Source organism: Trichoplusia ni, chromosome 7 (assembly GCF_003590095.1).
Source record: "Trichoplusia ni isolate ovarian cell line Hi5 chromosome 7, tn1, whole genome shotgun sequence".
Lineage (NCBI taxonomy): Eukaryota > Metazoa > Arthropoda > Insecta > Lepidoptera > Noctuidae > Trichoplusia > Trichoplusia ni.
The window spans coordinates 1,422,590-1,443,923 of record NC_039484.1 but is presented as its reverse complement, the minus strand read 5'-3'; the positions used below and the strand labels follow the sequence as shown (position 1 = coordinate 1,443,923).

The window sequence follows — 21,334 nt, the reverse complement described above, 5'->3', positions numbered from 1 at the left end:
CCAATTCTTGAGCATTTGTACTTAACTAACTTTTATTTACTATTATCATCAGCCTTGTTTACTCGAGCATAAGGTCTGGTATCGCTTGTTGCAACTTTAAAGATGATTTGGTAAAGGAAGCTGTCGGTCTAGGCACGGATGCGAAGTTTTCAAGGAAGGATTTTGTCGCTGTTAAACCGACTATAATAAATTGTCGTTTGTATTATGCTGTATTTAATAATTCTATGGGAAATGAGACAATATTATCACAGGATTTATCTACATGTTCTATGTTTGCATAGTTTTTATTATGTCCACATTTTACTATGTAAGGATAATAAAAAGTGCCAAAGACATGGTTGAAATTTGCAGAAATTTGTCATCTTCCTTATGCTGCTATAATGACAAAATTGGGTGAAAAGAACATAACCATTTTTTTTCTAATTATTTTTTCCGGTTTGTAAAATCTATTAAAATATTTACCAAAAGTTTTTTCAATCTTTAATGGAATTAGTGAATTTCTTTTTATTATTAACGTAAAAATTTCCCAAGTAACATTTTCCTCATCAACTTAGAAAATATTGAAGCATTTTCAACTTTCTTTAATAAAATAGATAATAGGATATAAAACTAAGAGCCTTTAGTTTTAATGCTCCTAATCCGGTTTCTTGCAGTGCGCCAATGAAAACTAGTGAAAATGCAAACTGTATTATCATAAACGTGAAACTTATTAAAAACTTGAAATAGCTTTCCTACTAATTGCATCTAATAGTTGTTTCTCAAAGGAATAAACTCTTTATTTCCACATCTTAGCTAAGAAATGAAATAACAGAAAATATTATGAGACGATAATAAAATAGAAAGCATACAGAGTAAGCATCCTTATTCTGAAACATTAATACCTATTCTAGTTCGTTCGTGTTAAGTTTAGTATGATTTTCCTTCATCAAATAAGGTCTTATTGTTGTTGTTCATGTAATTCAGTAGGTAGGTATTTTAATTACAATTTAAATATTCTAGACCCTGAACCCAAGATTATTCAAATGACAAAGAATAAACCGTAGAAACGTGATAAGATCGCAACAGATCTACTTCAGGATTGCAATATAATAGTTTCATTACTACAGAATAAGGCTTCGGGACGATCAAAGATGTCTGCGCTCGGAGAACATGGCCAATTATTTTAGTTATTCCTTGACATATTCGTAGTTTGTTAAGCTTACGTAAGACGGTATTATATCGTAATATTTATTAAGTCTTTGTCTTTTGTGTAACATATTCTTGACAGAGAACTCGGGGGACCGTTATCTGTAACTATTGTAATAAATAATGTGATTATTACCAGAAACATTTGGGTAAATGTGTGTAGACAATTGAAGCAGACGAGTGGTAAAGGTCCTTGTTCTGAGTCTGGTTGTCGTTTTGTCTGAATGTTTGTGAAGCCCCAAACAAATACTGGGGCAATACCAGCAAGACCTAATTTTAATAAAAACATATTCACAAGCTAAATCTACATCTTCTCAAACAACAGCTTGTCCACAGTACAACATGAACTCAACTATGCCGCAAAGTAAATTTCCTCCATCACCATTTTTCCAAACTTAAAATTTCAAAAACAATTTCGCGGCATGATATACGTTGAAAGCATAAGGCTGTGTGCTCAACGTACCAGCTCTAAGGCGAGGCAGACAAATAGCTGTAATCAAGTCGTCGAGCGTTCAGCCACCACATACGCTAACACTAACGGCACAAAAGACTCTATGAAAACTGTTACACTTCCTACACAGATTATAGTAACACCCGTTAGTGTGTTCAAGACGTTATATCTCATATTATGTATTACAGTACATTCAACGGCTTTCGTCTAGATAAATCTACTTGAACAAATTTTATTTTATTTGACGTAAAATCATGTTGGTTTATTCGGTTTTAGATAAAAAAAATGTCTTCAATCCTCTCATTTGTATGCTGAGGTATTAAGTAATTTCTTAATTAGCGAAGCAATATTAAATGAACGTATTTTCATTTATTTATAAGTGTCAATATATTAAGGTTGAATATATTTTATCCCTATTATTAGATCTATTTATTCTAAGCGTTTTATCGGGTACCAATATAATATTAATACTTTAAATATATCTCTAGTATTTGTTGTATCATTTCCGAACAGCTTAAGAAATAACACTTTCATTTGCGCCCAGTTCGACTCTAGTTAAACCGTCTGCGACATGTCAACGGTCCACTGGCATTGGCAATGGTATATGAAGGTGTAACGTTCACGAACGACGTGCCAACTGCCAATAGTAACCTCGAGAGCACCCGAGCGATGCCAAATACCCTTAATATTTTGTGTTCTTGACATTATGTAGCGGTACAACTTTCTTATTAATTGCTTACGATTTTTCATCAATGGTATTGGATTTTAAGAACATTTTATTTGTTAATAAGAGATATACAAATATTGAATTAAATAAACTATTTGAATGACTAAATTACCTCTATAATAATTAGTATTTCTCTTTGCGAAATTTTACATCATTGATTAAAAAAATACTTTAATTTTAACATTTGAGTTCATTCTATATCAGAATTTATTTTTATTTAAAAAGCACCCTCATAATTCACTCCGATTAAAACTACCGACCTAACAAAACAGGGAAAAGTTAAAGGCAGATCCAAAGAACATTTATATTCACTAAATTAATGTAAACACGGAGATTTAAACGAGAATCTCATTATATATTAACCAAAGAAGGGCTGTTCCATTTGCTTCCCTTTGATCATCCCTCCTTGACTTTAAGCTTGGGATTAAGAAGCACTGACGATGTCTCACTTGCATAATTATTCGCTTTATCAGCTGAAAAAAACAATTTGCCAGCTAAGGGAGCTCGTGTTACTTGAATTAGAGAGAATTCTTCTAACAATGCAACGGGATTATTAGGAAACATGATTCCTATGTCATTATGACTTTTCAAAGTGGGACTACTCATTGTGAAAGCTAGATGGCGCTACGTGCAATGTAATCCTGCATCTCGCTTCCACAATACCGCTCATAGTGAAGGCAAAATTGTACTCCCCCTACTACTACATTGACATTTCTTCTTCGACAATCTTAAACGTCAATGAAAAACGCCTAAGTGTACGAAATTAGCATAAAAAATCTGTCATGTAAATGTCATGTCCCTAAGTTCAAGTGTTGTCGTTTGACGTAAACGAATGTAAAAATATCATCTAACTACTGGGCTGTTTGTAATACATGGAAAGCTAATGACGTTTTTTGCTTATGCGATTTTTTGCCGTTGCATATTTCATTGCACTACCATTAGCTAAACCTACGCCGCTTGTTTACTAATGTCGTTGTAATAATTAAAGTAAACAAAGCTTCGTGTTATGCAAACAACGTGATTGATGACCAACTTCAAGTTTGTGAATTAATGCAGCATCTTACAATGTATCGCGTTGGTTTTGTAATAACCCTTTACTTTCTCCGGGGGGTAATTATAAACTATTATGCAATGCCTCGTAATGTTGACCGTGTTTTGTTTATACCGTACGTTTTCTGTATGTACCTGAAGCGCTCTTAGTGTGGTAGATTGTCTTCTGTTTAGTTGCGGATATTTGTTTCCCTAGTCATATATTTTATTTTACTGTAGTATTTTCTGTTCTGAACAATGACTCCGCCGATGAACAGGTGACACATTGGTTAACTAATAACTGATGAAAAATATAATTGCGACTGAAGTTTGGAAAAAAAGATCTTCAACCTCGTTTTTCTTTTATGAGACAAAACCTGGTGAGAGACGCACTGAGAGCGGGACCTTCGCAAAAGGGTTACGTTTATACTTTTTGGGTACAGGACCCCAAAAATGAACATCATTTTTGTGTTAAAGTTAATGTGACTTTATCCGATGAAACATCTAAGAAATAAGTAACCTATATGCGTTCTTATGATGCAGTTATACATTAAACAGACTTACTTCCTTGTATTTAGTATTAATATAGTCTAAGCTGTATCGAAGATCATTGTTAATGGTAACCGTTTCCTGCAGAAAGTGGAAGCTAAGCGTCGATGAGTAGAAACTTCCCGGGCAACCTTTCATTCGTATTAATAGTAGCTTGTTGGTTGCTGGATAAGTATTATCTATGATAATATACTGTTACGAGAGGTTTCACCCGCTACCGGCCTTAGAGGTTTTATCTCGAGGATAAAACAGATATTAAATAAATTATTGCTTATTAAGTTGTTGTTTAATGGTTGGTTATGTATGAGAGATTTTGTAATTATTGGAGATTTATACTTTGTAAGAACTAAGATTTTTTTTTTAGTTAAACAAATCATGTGCGTGTATCGCGGCCTGTTTCTCAAACATTCAAGTCACACCCACAAAGCGCTCAGAACAAGCATTTTACTCGGGGATCCTGTCAAGTTTGGGTCCCTTCCTTTTGAAAGAAAAACAGTAAACAAATTAATAAGCGGTTTCCTTGCTTTGCTATATTATTTCCTATCAATATGAGGGTAAAAAATTATGATTTATATGCAAATTATTTTCGATCCCTCAGTCATGACTAATTAAGAATTAAGCCGTCTAGACAATTGATTGTTGAAAGTAAACTCTCTTTCACAAAATCCTATATGTAGCCCATATCCGGCACAAGACACGATACAAAGTCACAACATAAAGTCAAAATAAGACACCTCTAAAACCCAACAAAAACCTTCACAAATGAAACCACATCACCAGGATATCTCTTTATTGTCTCAACCCCCATCATGTCGTACGTATCATCATTTGACGGTTCTAAAGGTGAACATTATCTGGATACGCGTTATCATGCCGGATGGCTACTGGACGGACGACGGGTCATTCCGGCCCAGTGGTCGACATTAATAGGGTTAACACCGCCTTTTGTTTCGACTTCGGCAGTCGTATTCCGCTGACACATCATGGACTCGTGTTTTAGTGAGGTGCTTGTAAATTGTGATATGTTGGATGTGGACCTATGTTTGTTTTGTGTTGTGGACAGTCTGTTGGACGATTTGAGTTAAATGTTGGTTTTGCCGAGTAAACATTTTGGATTGAATGCGTATCCTAAAGTTACTACTATAACATAAATGTCTTTGACGATTCTGAGATGCAGTTTCGGTCTCAACCCAATTCAGTAGGTATCAATGTGTTTTTTTATCTTTTCAATTTATTACTTTCCTTATACTCCTTATATTCCTTATACTCTAAGACACTACTGACAAACGCTGAAGGTAAACATCGTGAAGATCTTGGAGTCCAAAAATCGAGCTCAGTCAGTTGTCAATGAGCCAGAGCGGTGAAAAATGCTAAAATCTTCCAATCCAAACATTCCAAAAATATGTATTCATTTGCGAAAATATAAACTCTATTTCTTCAACAAAATATCAAACGATCCTAAGAGTTTTAAACACGTCTACCAAATGTATTTACAACTACCTTTATACCCGTCTAAATTTGAGAGCACTTAAATTTCCCTAGCTAAAACATTGTGTTATATAAAGGGTTCTCTAAAAGCTGCCGGCCTAGCGTTGTCTGTAAGAGCTTTAGTTCGGTACAGTTGTAATCTTATTAGCGAAGGCGACGCGCCCGTCACTGAACAAATATGATGCAGGTAAGCTTTAAAGAGGTGATGTGAATGGAGTTGATGAGGCGTTGACGTGAAAAAGGAAGAAAGTCAACTCTGTATATAGTTGGTATTCAATTAAAAATTAGTATTATAATATGGAGTAACAACTGAGCTTTCTAGTCAACCTGTTTTGTTTGTCTTTAGAATGTATCTATCACTTTTGTGTTGACTTTACTAAAATTTTAAAAGTTGTGATACTGGCCTGCAATCAAAAGTCAAAAATCCAATAAAAAAGTCATTTGTACGTTGACGATTTTCTTTTTTCTATTTTCAAGACTTTTGAGATAGTAGTCCTGTTTTATTGTTTTAATATTGCGTTGATTTATAAGTTGTGTTACTACTAGTTAAATAATAACAGTGTGCAGTTAACACGACTATAGCAAATTGTATAACGAATTTCATACTAAATACATAAAATGTCGACACTTTATCAACTAAAGTTAAATTCATTATTTCACCTGAAATACCGTTAGAGGGGCCTCAACCCGTCAATAAAATAGAGGCAGAGTCAGGACGGCAGTTATAATGACATTACTGGAAGCCTCGACGGTTATGGCGTAGTCTAGGTATGTTAGTTCACTTTATATAACGAGAAGCACGCCGACCAAATGATATTATGGTAGACATTCTCGGTACAAAATGTCTTGTTCCTGCTTAGTTTTAGGAAGAGAACATTGTGAACTATTTGTACGTGATAAAAGTTAGAGGTGGTGTTCAAAATTCTTAAAATTAAGTAAAACTAAGAAATGCGATCTTATAATAAAATTAGGAATAGAATTCTTTTTATGAATGTAGCTTTGATAATATCTATTATAAGGCTGGAATGTATCCTTATTTTGAATTTAAGAATGATAGTTAAACAAAATAAAAAGGAATCAATAGTCAATACTGCTAAATATTTATCTTTCCGTGACGTTCATAACACATATTAATTAATCTTAATATGCCACAAAATTTTAAACCCGATTTGAACAACACTAGACTTAAAATGAATCTCAGTCACTTAATTACCTCCCACAAAACTCCAGTAGGCGTCAACCAAGGACGTTCCATCCATTCAACTCACATACAGTCACCGCCACACAAAAGTATTGAACATTTATCATAGAACCACCGAATTAATTACGCTATCGTACACAGATTAATCGTCAAGTGTCAAGTGAACGGAGTGGCCGGTATCGCTGGATACAAGTACCCTCTTCAACGTCACTTGAAGTGAACTTTACGTAGCGATACATTTATTGAGCGTTGTCGATGACAGCGCGTGTGACGAAACGATAGTACTTGTTATTGGTATGTTTGAGGTAAAATTGAAACGAGTTAGAAGGTTTGTTGTGTATCATTTGAGCAAATAATAGAGACCGACTTCAATGTGTACATAGCTAAAAGTAATTATAGCTTCTTAATCATATTTAAGGAGTGTTTCTGACACCGCCAAGGACCCAATTATTTTAACTTAACATTTACAAAATACTATCTATATCTATATCAGTCCCCTCTAGTAAATCTCGATGACAACGTCATGTCCCATCCCTTACCCGATATCCCCTAGATAAACGTCCTCAAATTATCCAACAATTATCTCCACCAAAGTAAAACAGGCCCATTCTCGCATACATTTAAATACATTTGAATCGCGTTGCGGTAACGGTATACAGACGCGATCCGTTGAGTACAGGGTGTTCAGTGACTCCGCGCCCTTTGTGACAGATGTGATGCAATTCACCCAGCGATTCAATAGACGTGGAAATGCGCCACAATAAAACCTGTCGCTTACTTTGATCGTAGACGATTTAACGTGAAGTTTATAGGAATAATCTGACGAGGTATGTGGGAATGGTTAAGTGCAGTGCAATATTCGAGTCTGCAGCCTGAATGGACTCTTTGAAAGGCATACCATTCGTTTGCTTCTCTTTTTTTGTCGTATATCGGTAAATCGCTTTTGTACCATCCATGGTAGGTTTTAAACTGAGTGCTTCTACTAAATTTTCATTTAAAATGCACTTTTACGTTTCGGAAGATTGTGGAAATATGCAGACAGATAATGGTCCTTATTAAACCGTCTAATGCGCGTTCCTCATTCCTGGTCCTTTTATCCGCAACAAAACTAAAAGGACCAGTTACTTTATCTCTAAAGGGTGCACAGAATACGTTGAGGTTTCTTTAAAACGCCAAGAAATAAATACTGTAGCCACTTCCATTAAGGTGGATAGATTGCAGTTGAGTGTGTTCTGTTACTAATAAACTCTCGTTAGTCCTGTCTTAGGTTTAATGCTGCATTAGACCGGAGTTTTATCTACCCACTCTGGTAAAAGTTACGGTTTTCCCCTTCAAATAGGAAAAGCTGATTTGAAATAGGTTTAAATAGATCTCACTTTGGTCAGGGAATTGTTTGTTAGGATTTAAACGATATTAAGTTAAAGTTCTCTTTCGTAAAGTTGATGAGTAATTACTTTATTTGTTTAAGTTCAATAAACGACTCTCACCTAACAGAAATATGTAACAATCTTAAACAAAGCATTCTAGAATCTAATACTTGTCATAATAACACAAGGATAACTGAAACAGAATAATATTATTACATCAAAAATAATAAACAAAATTCCATCTAACCGCTTTATTACATTAAATCAACTGAAGTGTTCGTACAAATATTCGGTTCTTTTGTATCTAAATAGCGCGACCCTAGAGGCGGTCACTAAATGAAGAAAAACAAAAGCCGCCCATTAGGGCTGTGCCGCGCTATGACAAACAATGCAACGCGAACGAATAGGGATGACAGTTGCAAGTGCACTCGTTAATTACTCTGGCTAGGAACAATGTTTCAAATTGGAAAACAAATAGGTATTGGTGGTTTTTTTTTTTTATATGAAGCGATATTTTAGGCTGGATATCTATATTATATTGTAGATAGGCAGAGCAGAGGGCAGAGCTTTGAATGGTTTTTTAATGTTTCCATGAATGTGTAAGAGACAAATAATATCTCCTTACTTACAAGGACTGCGAGGACACTTACTTAAAAATAAATAATCAATTTTTGTACTTTCCAATGCAGTGCAATTCATAATTTAAAATGTCGCTTTGGATTCATATTTTATTTCCCGATAATTAATTTATTTGAGGTAGGCACCTGTGCCAGTGTCAACCCTAATATAAAATCATATATTTTCCCGTAGTGCGTGTGCGGAATTCTCATTAATCTCTTACTTCCGCCACTTCGGACCCGTGTGCAAAAAATCTATATTTTTTGCTGCTGTCGGCACAATTGAGCCAAATTTTTGCAGTTGTAAAAATGTTACAGTTAAAAGAATTAAGCGAGTAAAGCTTTTTACGATTTTGGGTTAACTGTTGGATGCTTGTAGTAAACTTATGTGTCTTTTTTAGCTTTGGAAGTCCGGCTACATGGCTAAATGTTTTTAAAATTACAATTCAATGCACCAAAATTAATTTTCGTTTGCCTTTAGTCCTTTAACGCCGAAAAGTTATTTCTAACCTTCCTTTTTCTATTATTTTGTGTTACATACTTTTGATTAAGTGTATTAATATAATACATACCCATTAAATAAATGTAGGTCGTGTCCAAAAAGTGATATCATATTTCGTCCAAAACCGCGACTTGCCGACGTTATCCAAACCACAGCCGCATAGAGGACATGAGGTTACTGTTGTTGAGTTCCAATATTAATAGCATTCCGCATATATGATACCGCATTAAAATTAATTAAGGTTTTCATCGGTACACCTGTGACGGCGTCATGACGTTTAATTAATCGTTGGTAGCGTCAGTCGGGCGTAATGACCAGGGGGTGACATGTGACGCGATGCTGATTTGTTACTATAGCGACGCTAAAGGGGAGCTAAGGGTTGAAAAAAAGTTAGGAGTAAACAGGAACTGTATTATAAACATATAACTTTTGAGCACATTATCTTGTAAATATTAGTTACCGGTATATTTTTTTATTGCAAACTAGCTGTTGCCCGCGACTTCGTCCCCGTGGGTAGAAGATATAAGTTATGATCTATACCTGCCCTGTTTTTTTTCACATTTTCCATTGTATCTTCGCTCCTAATAGTCGCAGCGTGATGGTTTATAGCCTAAAGCCTTCCTCGATTAATGGTCTATTCAACACAAAAATAATTTTTCAATTTGGACCAGTAGTTCCTGAGATTAGCTCGTTCAAACAAACAAACAAACAAACTCTTCAGCTTTATATTTGTATATAGATATAGATTTTGCATCGATTTTTTTTATGATGGTTAATAGGCTCTGTTGCATATTACTCAGCATACCATACGTGTTTTCAAGAAGTTCGTGCATAACATTTAACGTCTGGAGTGGGATATAAGGCAATTATTCTTCTATAACTAATCGAAACCATACAAAACTTTCCACTAATCTTGTACACCACCGAAATGCCAAAAACAGCAACAAAATCGTTACCCATTAACACATTGGAATTCATGTGCTACGCATACAAATAATCTCTAATTACGAAGCCAAGTTGTTAGATATGCTCTTTGCATCTAAATTGACGCTTCACCGTATTAGTCAAGTAATCTAATACGAAAGTTTGAACCGAGTTCAAAGTTACCGACAGTTCTAATTGATTAGTCACGTGCATAACGTGCGATGTCTCGTGCTCATGTCGATATAAATTGCTTCGTCAGACAATTTGTTTATTTCTGACTCGGTACTGATTGGTTCAATGTCTTAGCAATTGACTTTTGCGCTCACTTTACATTTCAAATGTATATTTATAATTTTTAATGTGGTATATTTTCTGGATGCAAATATAGTACTGCCATACCTTCCTACCTATCCAGTGCAATTTTTCCGTTTATGTAGGTACTATTTTTAGAATTCGAATTTTCCGACAAACGTTTTCATTCATTCGTTTCGTAAATAAATCCTTTGTTATCATGTTTATACCTTCACCCATTCATTAATCCATCTTCACTTTTAATTTCAATTCTTCGACATACCGATATATCAACGCTGTCGTTAGCCCCTACAAATGGAGTGTCACTTGACATCAGACGGACGGCCAACAATGTTACACAGACGTTTTTAACACCAACTCAACAAGCCGGGTTTAATTACGAACTGGGAAGGGCCGTTTGATCAATTATTTCAAATTTATTACTAGGTACGTCTATTTTTTATAGAAAGCTGTAGCATTTACCTATCCTATTGAGATATTTTTGTCGACGATTCTATAACTAGACGCCGTTTATTTATTTACGCTTCTTATACATGAACAATGTATGTCTGAAAGCAGATAATTGAGGCTTTGTCTATCACAATTGGCAAACGATTCCAAAAATCATAACTTTAAACAAAACTTTTAGTAGGTACTTGGTCGTCTGAGTACCAAGCAATGCAGAAACAAATTCACGGAACTAAATTTTACATTAATTAATTAATATAGAATAGGCTTTCTATCCAAAGCCAATAATCAACATTAATTGCAGTAATTAACGCACCAAGATACAGCATTTACTCTCGCCCTGCAGAATGCTGACTAAGTAATTCTAAAGAATGTCCGACGCACTCGTTGCGTGGCCACGGCGTGCAGTGGTTTTTAATTAATACCTACGCGGCGGGGTCCGTGCTTGCGAATAAATCTTAGTTAATGTCCCTTTAGTCTGGTCAGCGCAGCCCCATGTGTTGGTAAGCTGCAACTAGATGAGCCGAAATCGATTTTGCGTCGAGTAGATGGCTAATAGCGTATTTATTTTGCAGTATTAATATGGTTGAAGTATGTTTGCTGTAGTCGATGTGGATTGTAAATAAATTGTTATCTTGATTCAATTTAAAGCTGAAAAAGATTATCGATCTTAATTTATGTTGCATTTCAAAACATTTCTTTTTACTTTCAATATTCTCAGAAAATGTTTAATTACTCCGACATAACATACTTACTTTTCTTGTTCCAGAAATGCGACATTCCTCGAGCCGCATCTGCAAGGCATAAGGAGACGCGACAGCAGGAGTTCCGACTCTGATCACGATGAACGCTCCACGGAGGACGACGAGAGGTCCTTGCTTCGAAGTTCGCCTCGAACAAGACTGCCTCCGCCCCCGCCACCGCCTCCAGACGACGAGCCACCTCCGCTAAAACCTAGGGAATTCTTCGAAAGACTTCAGACACAAGCGATGAGGGAAGCCCAAGATAGAAAGCATAGATCTCGGGACCTATCCCTCAAAGATAATCAACTCTTCAGACCGGTTGATGCTGAAGGGAGTCTTGGAGACAGCCTCAGTCAGGTATTGTATAATATATGTTTTAATACGTTTTCCCCAGTACCAGTTTATTGGTTCGACTGAAGGTGATTCAGAAATTTGAGGTGGCGAACTATACGTATCTTAGGTAAATACATTAATTCAAACATCAGGAACTTCAGCCTTATCAGTACTAGGATACAAGGTTTATAATTATTTCCTTAATAAGTTCAGTTAGAGTACGATCCCTTTGATTCTTTAACAACGGGCAAAGTTCAGGAACTTTTAAATCAGGAAAAGCGAGCTTCTGCCGTACTTCAGTAGTAACCTAATGAACCGTACTGCTTTTCTATTTAGTTTTTAGTTTGCAGACGTTTTCTCAAACCTTCGTCTTATTCGTTTTGCCTGTATTTGCATATCGAATTTCATTAAATAAAGGAACCGAGGTAGTATTTCTGTTGCTACAATATAAAGTAATATAATTTCCTCACTCATTTGTTTCCCTATTTTGAGATGTATGTGGAGGTCTCGAAATGCGTAGTTTCATTCAATATTATTGATATTACTATGCAAATGTGTTCAGAGTGATGTTGTATGAAAGCAATATTTTTCAATAGTTGATACAGAATTGAATTTGTGGTTGTTCGCGGGGCAATTTATATGGGGAGCTCTTCGTTTGATGTGCCTTTATTGACTTCATATCTGCTGTTTTTGCTAGAGTAGGTAATTTAAGCATTTTTGAGCTTAGAGCAAAAATTCACAGCCAACGATAAAAGTCATAACTATGAGAAATGTAAATGTCTTTCTCCAGTGTTACAAACGTGTGTACTCATAAATTAGGAAACAAACATTAAAACGCACATACCATTACACCCTTTGCATTTCGCGCCGTGTTTTCACTCTAAAATGACAATTAGTCGTTGTTCCCCAGCCACAATGTAGACAAACCCTGCCGCTGCACTCAGCCGCACTGCACGGTGACAGGAGTCCACTCGAGATGTAAAACTTCTCAGTCAATTGCGGGCGTTGCTTTGTGAATACTTGAAGCCCCACCAAACACTCGCGATTGTCGCCGGATCTCGTTTAAAATATAGGGTGTAGTGTACAATGCAATGTGCAACGGTTTCGTATTTAATGTAACGGTGATATCAAGCTTTCAACGAAAAAATACTCTTCTCTTACACAATATTACGGAACTATTTACACTTTTAAATGCCCTTGCATATTTTAACCGCAAGTACCGCGCCAAAAAGTCAAGGGATCGCCTGAAAGCATAATATTCATTACACTACACTTACTGGTCCATCGGCCTGACGATTAACCCTCAAATTAGAGCGGGGGCCCAAGTTAACTGCCTTTTGCGGCACATAAATGACATGTGCGACTTAGAAATTTCGGATGGAAATTCGCACCGTACCGTTTACGGTCTGTAATGGTGTTTTTAATTATTTTGCGGGCAATTACTGGGAGCACTTCGGCTTTTGAGGGTTAAATGAACTTTTGGTGTAACCCAAAATTCACTTGCCATATATTCACACATCCTAAAAGAAAACAAATGATGTTGAAAGTCCTCATACATGTTCTTTACTCGCCATTAATTTAATATGAACATCATTGCATCATGCAGTGCTAAGATTATTTTTTTTACGCTTGAATGAGGTATGATTCTAGGAAAAGCTCGTCTATACAAATGAATAGATAACGTAATGAAAAGCTCGTTCTCATTTATCAACATTTAGCGACAGCCAACGAAGTGAGGAGCTCACTGTAATTAAAGTCTATTTTAAATATTCATGCAGTTGAAAAACTAAAAGCATTTAAAAATGTTTTATTTCATGGTTGTGCTCTGTAATAGAAATCAGACTGTCACCTTAAAGCAGTGCTTGACAATTTTGGCTGACGTTAAATAGTCACAATTACTTGATTGCCTATAATTACCGCTAACTAGTAGTAGCTAGTATAACTAGCTGTATGTATTTAATGGCGCGTAAACTTCTTGGCAAGCAATTACTATCATGTTATACGGCAATCACTTTAAAAGCTTTCAAACTACTCAACGAACGTAAAATGTTCACCAACAAGTTTTAATAAACTTAGCATTTGATTCGATTCCTGATTTTCGTTCACTTATTCGAGTTCTCGGCGAAAGTTAGGCGTTTTATACGCGATAATTGCTACCATTGTCAACACGGAACGATTATCGGGTGGCCCGGAACTCGGTGCGCCCCTCGTCCGGGCAGACTTTAATCGTCGCAGATGAAAAAAAATATAAAGCCATCCCTAGTTTAATTTGCATGCGGTGCAGTGGATACCATCGATTTAGTACAACAATAGGGAGGATAGATGCGTCGCTCGTTTCCGCTTTTATTGCATTGTACGTTACGCAGTGACGAAAAGTTTTCGCTGATTATCCGGTTTTATTAAGTGACTTTTTCAATGTAAATTGGAGGGATTGTTTTTGTTGCCTTTACAAATTACTGTAGATCTTTAAAATGCGTTCTTTGTTTGTTTTCATTAAAAAAACAGGTATGTTTACTTACTAATAAATGTAAATAACTTCCTAAACCAATCGAGGATAGTCCCAACAAAATTTTAACGTCCAAAATCTATAATAACCCCAATCGCATTCATGGCCTAATTGACCGTCCCAAACGATTACGATTTTCGAAATATGCAATCAGGGGGCCCATGGAGGAAACGACGAGGCGTAAGTCGTCAAGTCAATGGCATGAAACCCCATGAGGCTCCCCTGTCCAGTTTCCGGGACGCTTATTATGGTAATGACACCTCTAGGCCGCGCGGACTTTCACTGCCTAATACATATTTAAGTAAACTGTCTGTGATGTTGTTAGATCGATTTGTGCTTACTACATCATGTATGTATCTTGTTTTTGTTTGTTATGATCAAACATAATATATGAATGTTACCTTTCATATTTCTTTGAATACTGTACTATTTTAGTTTGCCTGCCATCTGCAATTTCGCCTTCCAAAGTAATTGTTCATGGAACTTAATTATCGCTCATAAAACTGTGTCAAGTTTGCGTGTGATGTCAACTTTGTAAGCAAAAAAAACGTAAATAAAGCATTGTGCACATATAATATACGCGGCACATGAATTAGTTCGGCGAAAGCTCAATTACTTACAAAAAGGCTGTTAATTAATAGCGCGAATTCAAGCGATGTTTCTGATAATGGGAGAATACGCAGAAAAATGGTTATTACGGCAATCTGATCTGTGCACACGAGCGGGTCTTGGTACTTGGTACTTGGTGATGGGCTCCTTTTTCCGCACGTAGGCTCTAAGTCGGCCCATTGTGCGTCAGGTGTCTTTGGGAGGCTGTCAGTCCAGCCATCCCAACTCCCTCCAGAAGCGCAGAAGTCTCCTGGGACGTTCGCAGGCTTCTGTGACGGAGCTCGGTGAACCGAGGATCCCTGCCCGGCATTCCGCGACCCCCGTGCACTCCAGGAGCACGTGTGCCGCTGATTCTTCATGTTGAAGACAGCCTCTACATAGTGGACTATCTGTAACATTGATGGTGAAAAGGTGTTTATTGAGTGGAATGTGCCCGGTCAGCGAGCCCACCACTATTCGTAAGTCGACCCGCTTTAGCCCAATCAGGCTGCGAGACAGTTTCGGTGAACGGATAGGGACCGCCTCCCTTGACTGTCTGCAGCCGTTAACTGTAGCCCAGCGATCGTTGTGATTGTTAGTAGTCTGTCGCCTTAGCCATGACCTGCACTGGCCAAAGGGCACAGGCAGGTATGGCCGGGGGCCAAGGATCCGCGTGTCCGATCCCCTCCTTGCTAGCTGATCAGCAGCGTCGTTTCCTAGGGATCCGCTGTGGCCTTTTATCCATTGCAGGGTCACCATGTTGCTTGCAGCAATGCGCTCAAGTGCTTGGTGACACTCTTGTATCAGCGACGATGTGATGATGTAGTTGTCCAGTGCCTTCAGAACCGCCATGCTATCGGAGAGAATCCTGATGGCTTGGTCCTGGATCCCTCTTCTTTCTATAGCTCTGGCCGCCTGGGTGATGGCTACACACTCGCACTGGAAGATCGAGTTATCTGCACCCAGAGGTATTGATATGTTGATGTTCAAGTCCATTGAGAATACTCCTGCGCCCGTGCTTGAGTCCGTCTTTGAGCCATCTGTGTAGACGCGTACCTCGTGTATTCCCGAGGAATCTTGTTTGTTTTCTGTAGTTTGTATCGTGTATGCTTTGTTGAAGACATACATCCTAGGTATTCGGTCACATGGTGCATTCAGCATTGGTATGGACTCAAGGCTTTTGTGCCATATGTCACCATGACCTCTAGATTGTGCGCGCCACAGTCCCGAGTGTTGTAGTCTTGTAGCAGCCACCGCTGCCTCTTGTTGTATGAAGAGATCCAGCGGTGGCAGTCCAAGCAGCACTTCCAGAGCCGCTGTTGGTGTTGTTCTCATGCATCCTGTGACAGCACAGCATGCTAGCCTTTGGAAGCTTTGTAGTTTATCCATGGCGGTGGTTAGTTTGGTCCTGGGCCACCATACTACCGCTCCATATGTGATGATTGGCCTTATTACGGCTGTGTACAACCACAGGGTAATCTTGGGTGAAAGGCCCCATCTTTTCCCCATTAGTCTTTTACATTGCCAAAAGGTGATGCAGGCTTTGTTGAGTTTTTGTTCTACATGTTTATTCCATAGCAGTTTGTTATCCAGGGTCACTCCCAGATATTTGACGTCACTGGTCAAACAGAGTTCGGTGTTGAATAGTTTTGGTAGTTTTAGGCTTGGCAGTTTGCGTTTGTTGGTGAATAGTATGAGTTCCGTCTTCGTTGGATTTACGGAAAGCTCGTGGTCTATGCACCATTTTTCGACTGTCCTTAGAGCAGAGCTCATAAGATTGCACAAAGTACTCTCACATGGTCCGCTGATTAGGACGGTGATGTCGTCCGCGTAGCCCACCGTGAAATGGCGTTGTGCGTTGAGTCTTGTGATGAGCTCGTCGACCACCAGGTTCCACAGAAGCGGCGAAAGGACTCCACCTTGAGGACAGCCTCTCGCCACCATGGCCCTGGTTGTGTCATTTACGGTGAGTTGTATGGCCCTGTTCCTGAGCATGTCATCTATCCATCCGGCTACCGTTGGATCAACGCCATGTCGTACTAGAGCCTTTGCAATGCTAGTAAAGTTGGTTTTGTCAAAGGCTCCCTCAATGTCTATGAAGACTCCCAGGGTCGACTGCTTTGCCGATAAGTCTCTTTCGATCGTGCTGACCACACTGTGTAGTGCCGATTCTGTTGATTTGCCCGCGCTGTAGGCGTGCTGGTTTGGGTGAAGCGGATGTTGTAGTAGCGCGTTTGACCTAATGTCCCTGTCGCAGAGCCTTTCCATCGTCTTCAGAAGGAAGGATGTCAGGCTGATAGGTCTGTAGGACTTTGGTTGTGTGTAGTCACTCTTGCCGGGTTTCGGTATGAATACTACTTTCACTTCTCTCCACTTTTGCGGGGTGTACCGGAAGGCCAGACAGGCTCTGTAGATACCTACCAGATGCTTTATCAGCCCCTCGGCGCTCCATTTCAGCAGACCCGGGAATATTCCATCTAGGCCCGCTGTTTTAAAGGGGAGGAAGGTGTTTATGGCCCATCTGACTTTGTCCTCGTCGACAATTCTTCGGGCGGTGCTCCAGTCCGACGCCTGCGGCACGTGTATCTCCGTTCCCAGCCATCCTTTCTCCGTGGTAATCCTACAGCCCGGGAAGTGGGTTTGGAGTAGAAGTTCGCATGTTTCATCGTCGGTTCTGGTGTATTCACCGTCAGGTTTTTTAAGGGATCCTATATTGCGCTCAGGTTCGCATGATAGGATCTTTTTTACCATGACTGCTTGGTTGTTGCTTGAAATATCTTCGCAGAAACGTCTCCAGGCTTCCGTCTTCCTGAGTCGGATACGCTTCTTTAGACGTCGCTGGGCTTCCTTATAGAGCTCCCAGTCTTCTTGGTATTTGGTGTTCATTGCTCTGTTGAACAGTTGTCTTGTCCTGTGGCGGAGTTTGTCTAGCTCAGGTCCCCACCATTGGTTCGCACCCCTCGGTTTGACCTGGGGTAGTGTTGAAGGACAGGCTTTCTCAAAGCAGTCATTCAAGAGATGCGTTACTTGTTCCACATGCTTCTCGATGTCTGCAGTGGTGCTGTGGTGGATTTCGGCGTCTGCCTCCCTCAGACCTTCCGCGGTTAAGCTTCTGAACTTGTTGCGGTCTATCTTCCGGGGGTTTCGTCTCGGTGTTGCAGGAGCGATGGCCATTTTTAGTTGGTACCGAATCCACCTGTGGTCCGAACAGGTTAGCTCGTCAGACACATGCCAGTTTGAAACGTGCTGAGATATCCGTTCGGTGGCTAGGGTGATGTCGATTATTGTTTGCGCTCTTGAGGTTACAAAGGTCTTCTTTGAGCCCCTGTTGAGGATATTAAGGTTAGTGGAAAAAAAGGTAATTCATGAGTTCCTCACCTCTCGCGTTGGACTTATCCATGCCCCAAATGACGTGGTGCGCGTTGCAGTCCGCTGAGATGATGAGTTCCAGACCTTCTTCTTCGCACCGGGTGATTAGTGCGACCAGCGAAGCCGTCGGTGTGACCTCGTCGCCCGGCAGGTAGGCAGATGCTATTACGACACTCGATAGGCTATTGGATGGGTCTACCAGGAGCCTCACAGCCGTGAGATCCCTGGAACAGAACTCAGTCATGATTATTGCATTGTAATGTTTTGGTATTAGTAGGCAAGTACGTGGGTTACTTACGGTGCTGTTGACAATCAGTTTGTGTCCTGCGTTGGCGAGACCACAAATCCTGCCCTTCCTAATCCACGGCTCTTGGATTAGGGCTATGGTCTCCGTAGAGTCCTCCAGCTGCCTGCACAACATGGCCGATGCAGTCCGGCTGTGCTGGAGGTTGGCCTGAATGGCTTTAATGGGGTTTGGTCGGGGAGCTGTCGGGTCCATCACTACCCAGCAGCATCTCCTCCCTCGCCTCGTTCTCGACGCGCCTCCACCAGTCGACAGCCTCCGGGGTAGATTCCCGGGGCCGGGCCGGCGTGTCTGCAGACATCTCCTGGTCCATGGATGGACCCGGGTGTCGCAGGACGCTGGTAACCGCCTCCACTGGAGCCTCTGTTGCCTCGCCAGGGGCGAGGTTAAGAGGCTCGTCGCTCGGTGCGTTGGTGATGGGCGCCTTTTCCCTCTTGCTGTCGTCCTCTTCCCTTTCGTCTACGAATTTAACGTAGACCGACCCCAGCTTATAACGCAAGCGCCGTTCCTTTTGCTTCAGGACTTCGGCCTCCTGCATGGGTATCCCCAGCAGTAGCCTGATCCCGTCGCATTCGGGCGTACGCTGTGCGTTATATAGACACCAGCTGTTGATGTCGTAGGTGTCGGCGTTGGCTTTGTGTAGACGGATGCGGAGGCGGTCCACGTCGCCGTCGGTGAAGTCGGGGACGTAGACCGCCCCCTTGACACGTTGTGGGATATCCCTTTGCCGACATACGACCAGCTTGGTGCCGGGTATCGGCGAGGGTATCTTATTTGTCGTGCGGCGCAGCCAGTTCAGGGCGAACTCGTCCTCGCACCACATCTTGATGGACGCCTTCGCTGAGGAAGGTTCTTCCTCTGAACGCTGGCGTCCGCACTGTGGGGTCGGTGGAGAAGATGGTTGTATCATACTCCTCCATTATTCTCTCCTGAATGAGCTGATACTGCTCTTCAGTGATGGCGCGGTGAGGGTCATACCGCACGGCCACGCAAAGGTCGTTAGACCTCAGCGCGTCGGCGTAGTTGACCGCTCCTGGTCCTAGGGATGACCGGCTTAGTTTGGCGCGCTTGTCTTTCTCTCGCGGCGTCAGAGAGTCGTCGGTCTAGCCCTCTTACCCCCCTTCGCCGGTCGAGATTCCAGCGCGGCCTCTTCCCGCCTCACCCATCTCGGTCTGCCCCCGCGTTTTCCACGCGGGACTGCTCTCTTTGCAGCTGCTTCATTGCTGGCGGCGCCGCCAGACTCTCCGGGGCGACCGCGAGAAGCCCCCCGCCTTCCGCGTCACCTGCAGCGGAATTGATTCCCGCGCTGGCAGCGGAACTGGGTCCCGCGCCTTGGTTCGGCTCAGACGTCGGGGCGGCTTTGGCCATTGCTGACCTCGCCGGGGCCGTTGGTCGTGGGACCTCTGGCTGTGCCCTTCTCGCGACCGCCTCTTCAAGCCGGCGCAGCCGCTCAGCGCGCGCTCGTCGTCTACGCTGGCCTCTCGAGAGTTTCTCGAGGCCTTCCCTTCCTGGGGTGCTCGGCGCCTGTGTGGTCTGCCTGGCCAGCGTATCCTTTTTTGGATTTACCCTTCCTCTCCACCACCTGCCACAGTGCTTCCGCAGGGCGGGTGCAGGGCGGCATGGCAGCTTTGAGGTTGGACAGGTCCAACGGGTCATTGCTGTTTACCTGCGCGCAAGGGAGCGCAGCAGGTTGTCGGTTGTGGGTGTTGGAGGGATGCTCACTGGTTGGCGTCACATCCCTCACCGGCGCGTGTGTCGCTGCCGGCCTGGCTTTTGTTATTGTAGTGTCCCTTTGGTATCCATGGGATCTTTTAGTTGGTTTCGACCTCGTAGCTTCCCACCCTCCTTGGAGCCCGCAAAAGGGGGCGCTGAGCACCGAGCGTACCCAGACGCCAGGATTACTACGAGGATATAGGTCCCCTCCCATGCAGCAGACGGCGCAGTCCCCCGCCGAGATCGTGGCCGCGATTACCTTCAGGTGGAGGGTAAGAACCACCCGAAAGTCGCCGACCTACAACCGCGACGGAACCGCTCGCCTCCACATGTTCAGGAACCTCGCCTGGCAGCCCTCTGACGGGTTGCCGCAGCCGATTGGCCTGGGGTGGCTGGACCCAGGCCTCCCGTTTTGGCAGAAGTCCAGACCAAAGAGGTGTGTTGCTTCCAGACGACATCTGACCCGGCCATCTTTCAGCTCAACCTCCAGGTTTCCTTCGTCCTGCTTACGGGTCTCCACGCACGGCACAAACACGCGGGAGGATGTTTACCTTACCCGACATCACGGACTGTTGTGATGAACGGGCCCGCGCCAACATATCCTCTTATGAGACGCGGTGCAGGTGGAGGTATTTGTGTGTGAGTGTGAGATGAACTTACATAGACTGCGTACATATATACATAGTGGGTAATATATATCTGCTTCATAAGGTATAAATTACATAAACCTATATATGGTGCGTCCCATTGTGTCAGTCAGCCATCGTAAGTGATGACCGAGTGCCCCAAAGGGACGCGGGCCCTCCTCTTTTATCCGGGCTTGGGACCGGCACCCCAGCCCCCTATGCGCAAGCACAGAGGCGAGCTGTGGAGACAGTCCCCAGTGCGCAAGCACAAAGGGGCTGCGGAGCAGAGTTACACGAGCGGGTCGCCCCGACTTATTGATTTTAACCTCCCGGGTGAGTCATCTGCCGTTGCA

General features: G+C 41.5%; 1 protein-coding gene across 8 annotated transcripts in view; it reads left to right on the top strand.

Moving 5' to 3' along the window:
• Positions 1-21,334, top strand: part of LOC113495609 — a 230,738-nt gene that overhangs the window by 208,241 nt on the left and 1,163 nt on the right. For all 8 annotated transcript variants that reach the window (XM_026874432.1, XM_026874428.1, XM_026874431.1 and 5 more), the window contains one exon: positions 11,569-11,899. In XM_026874432.1, the coding sequence (XP_026730233.1) occupies positions 11,569-11,899 (331 nt within the window). The remainder of the gene's footprint in view (positions 1-11,568; positions 11,900-21,334) is intronic.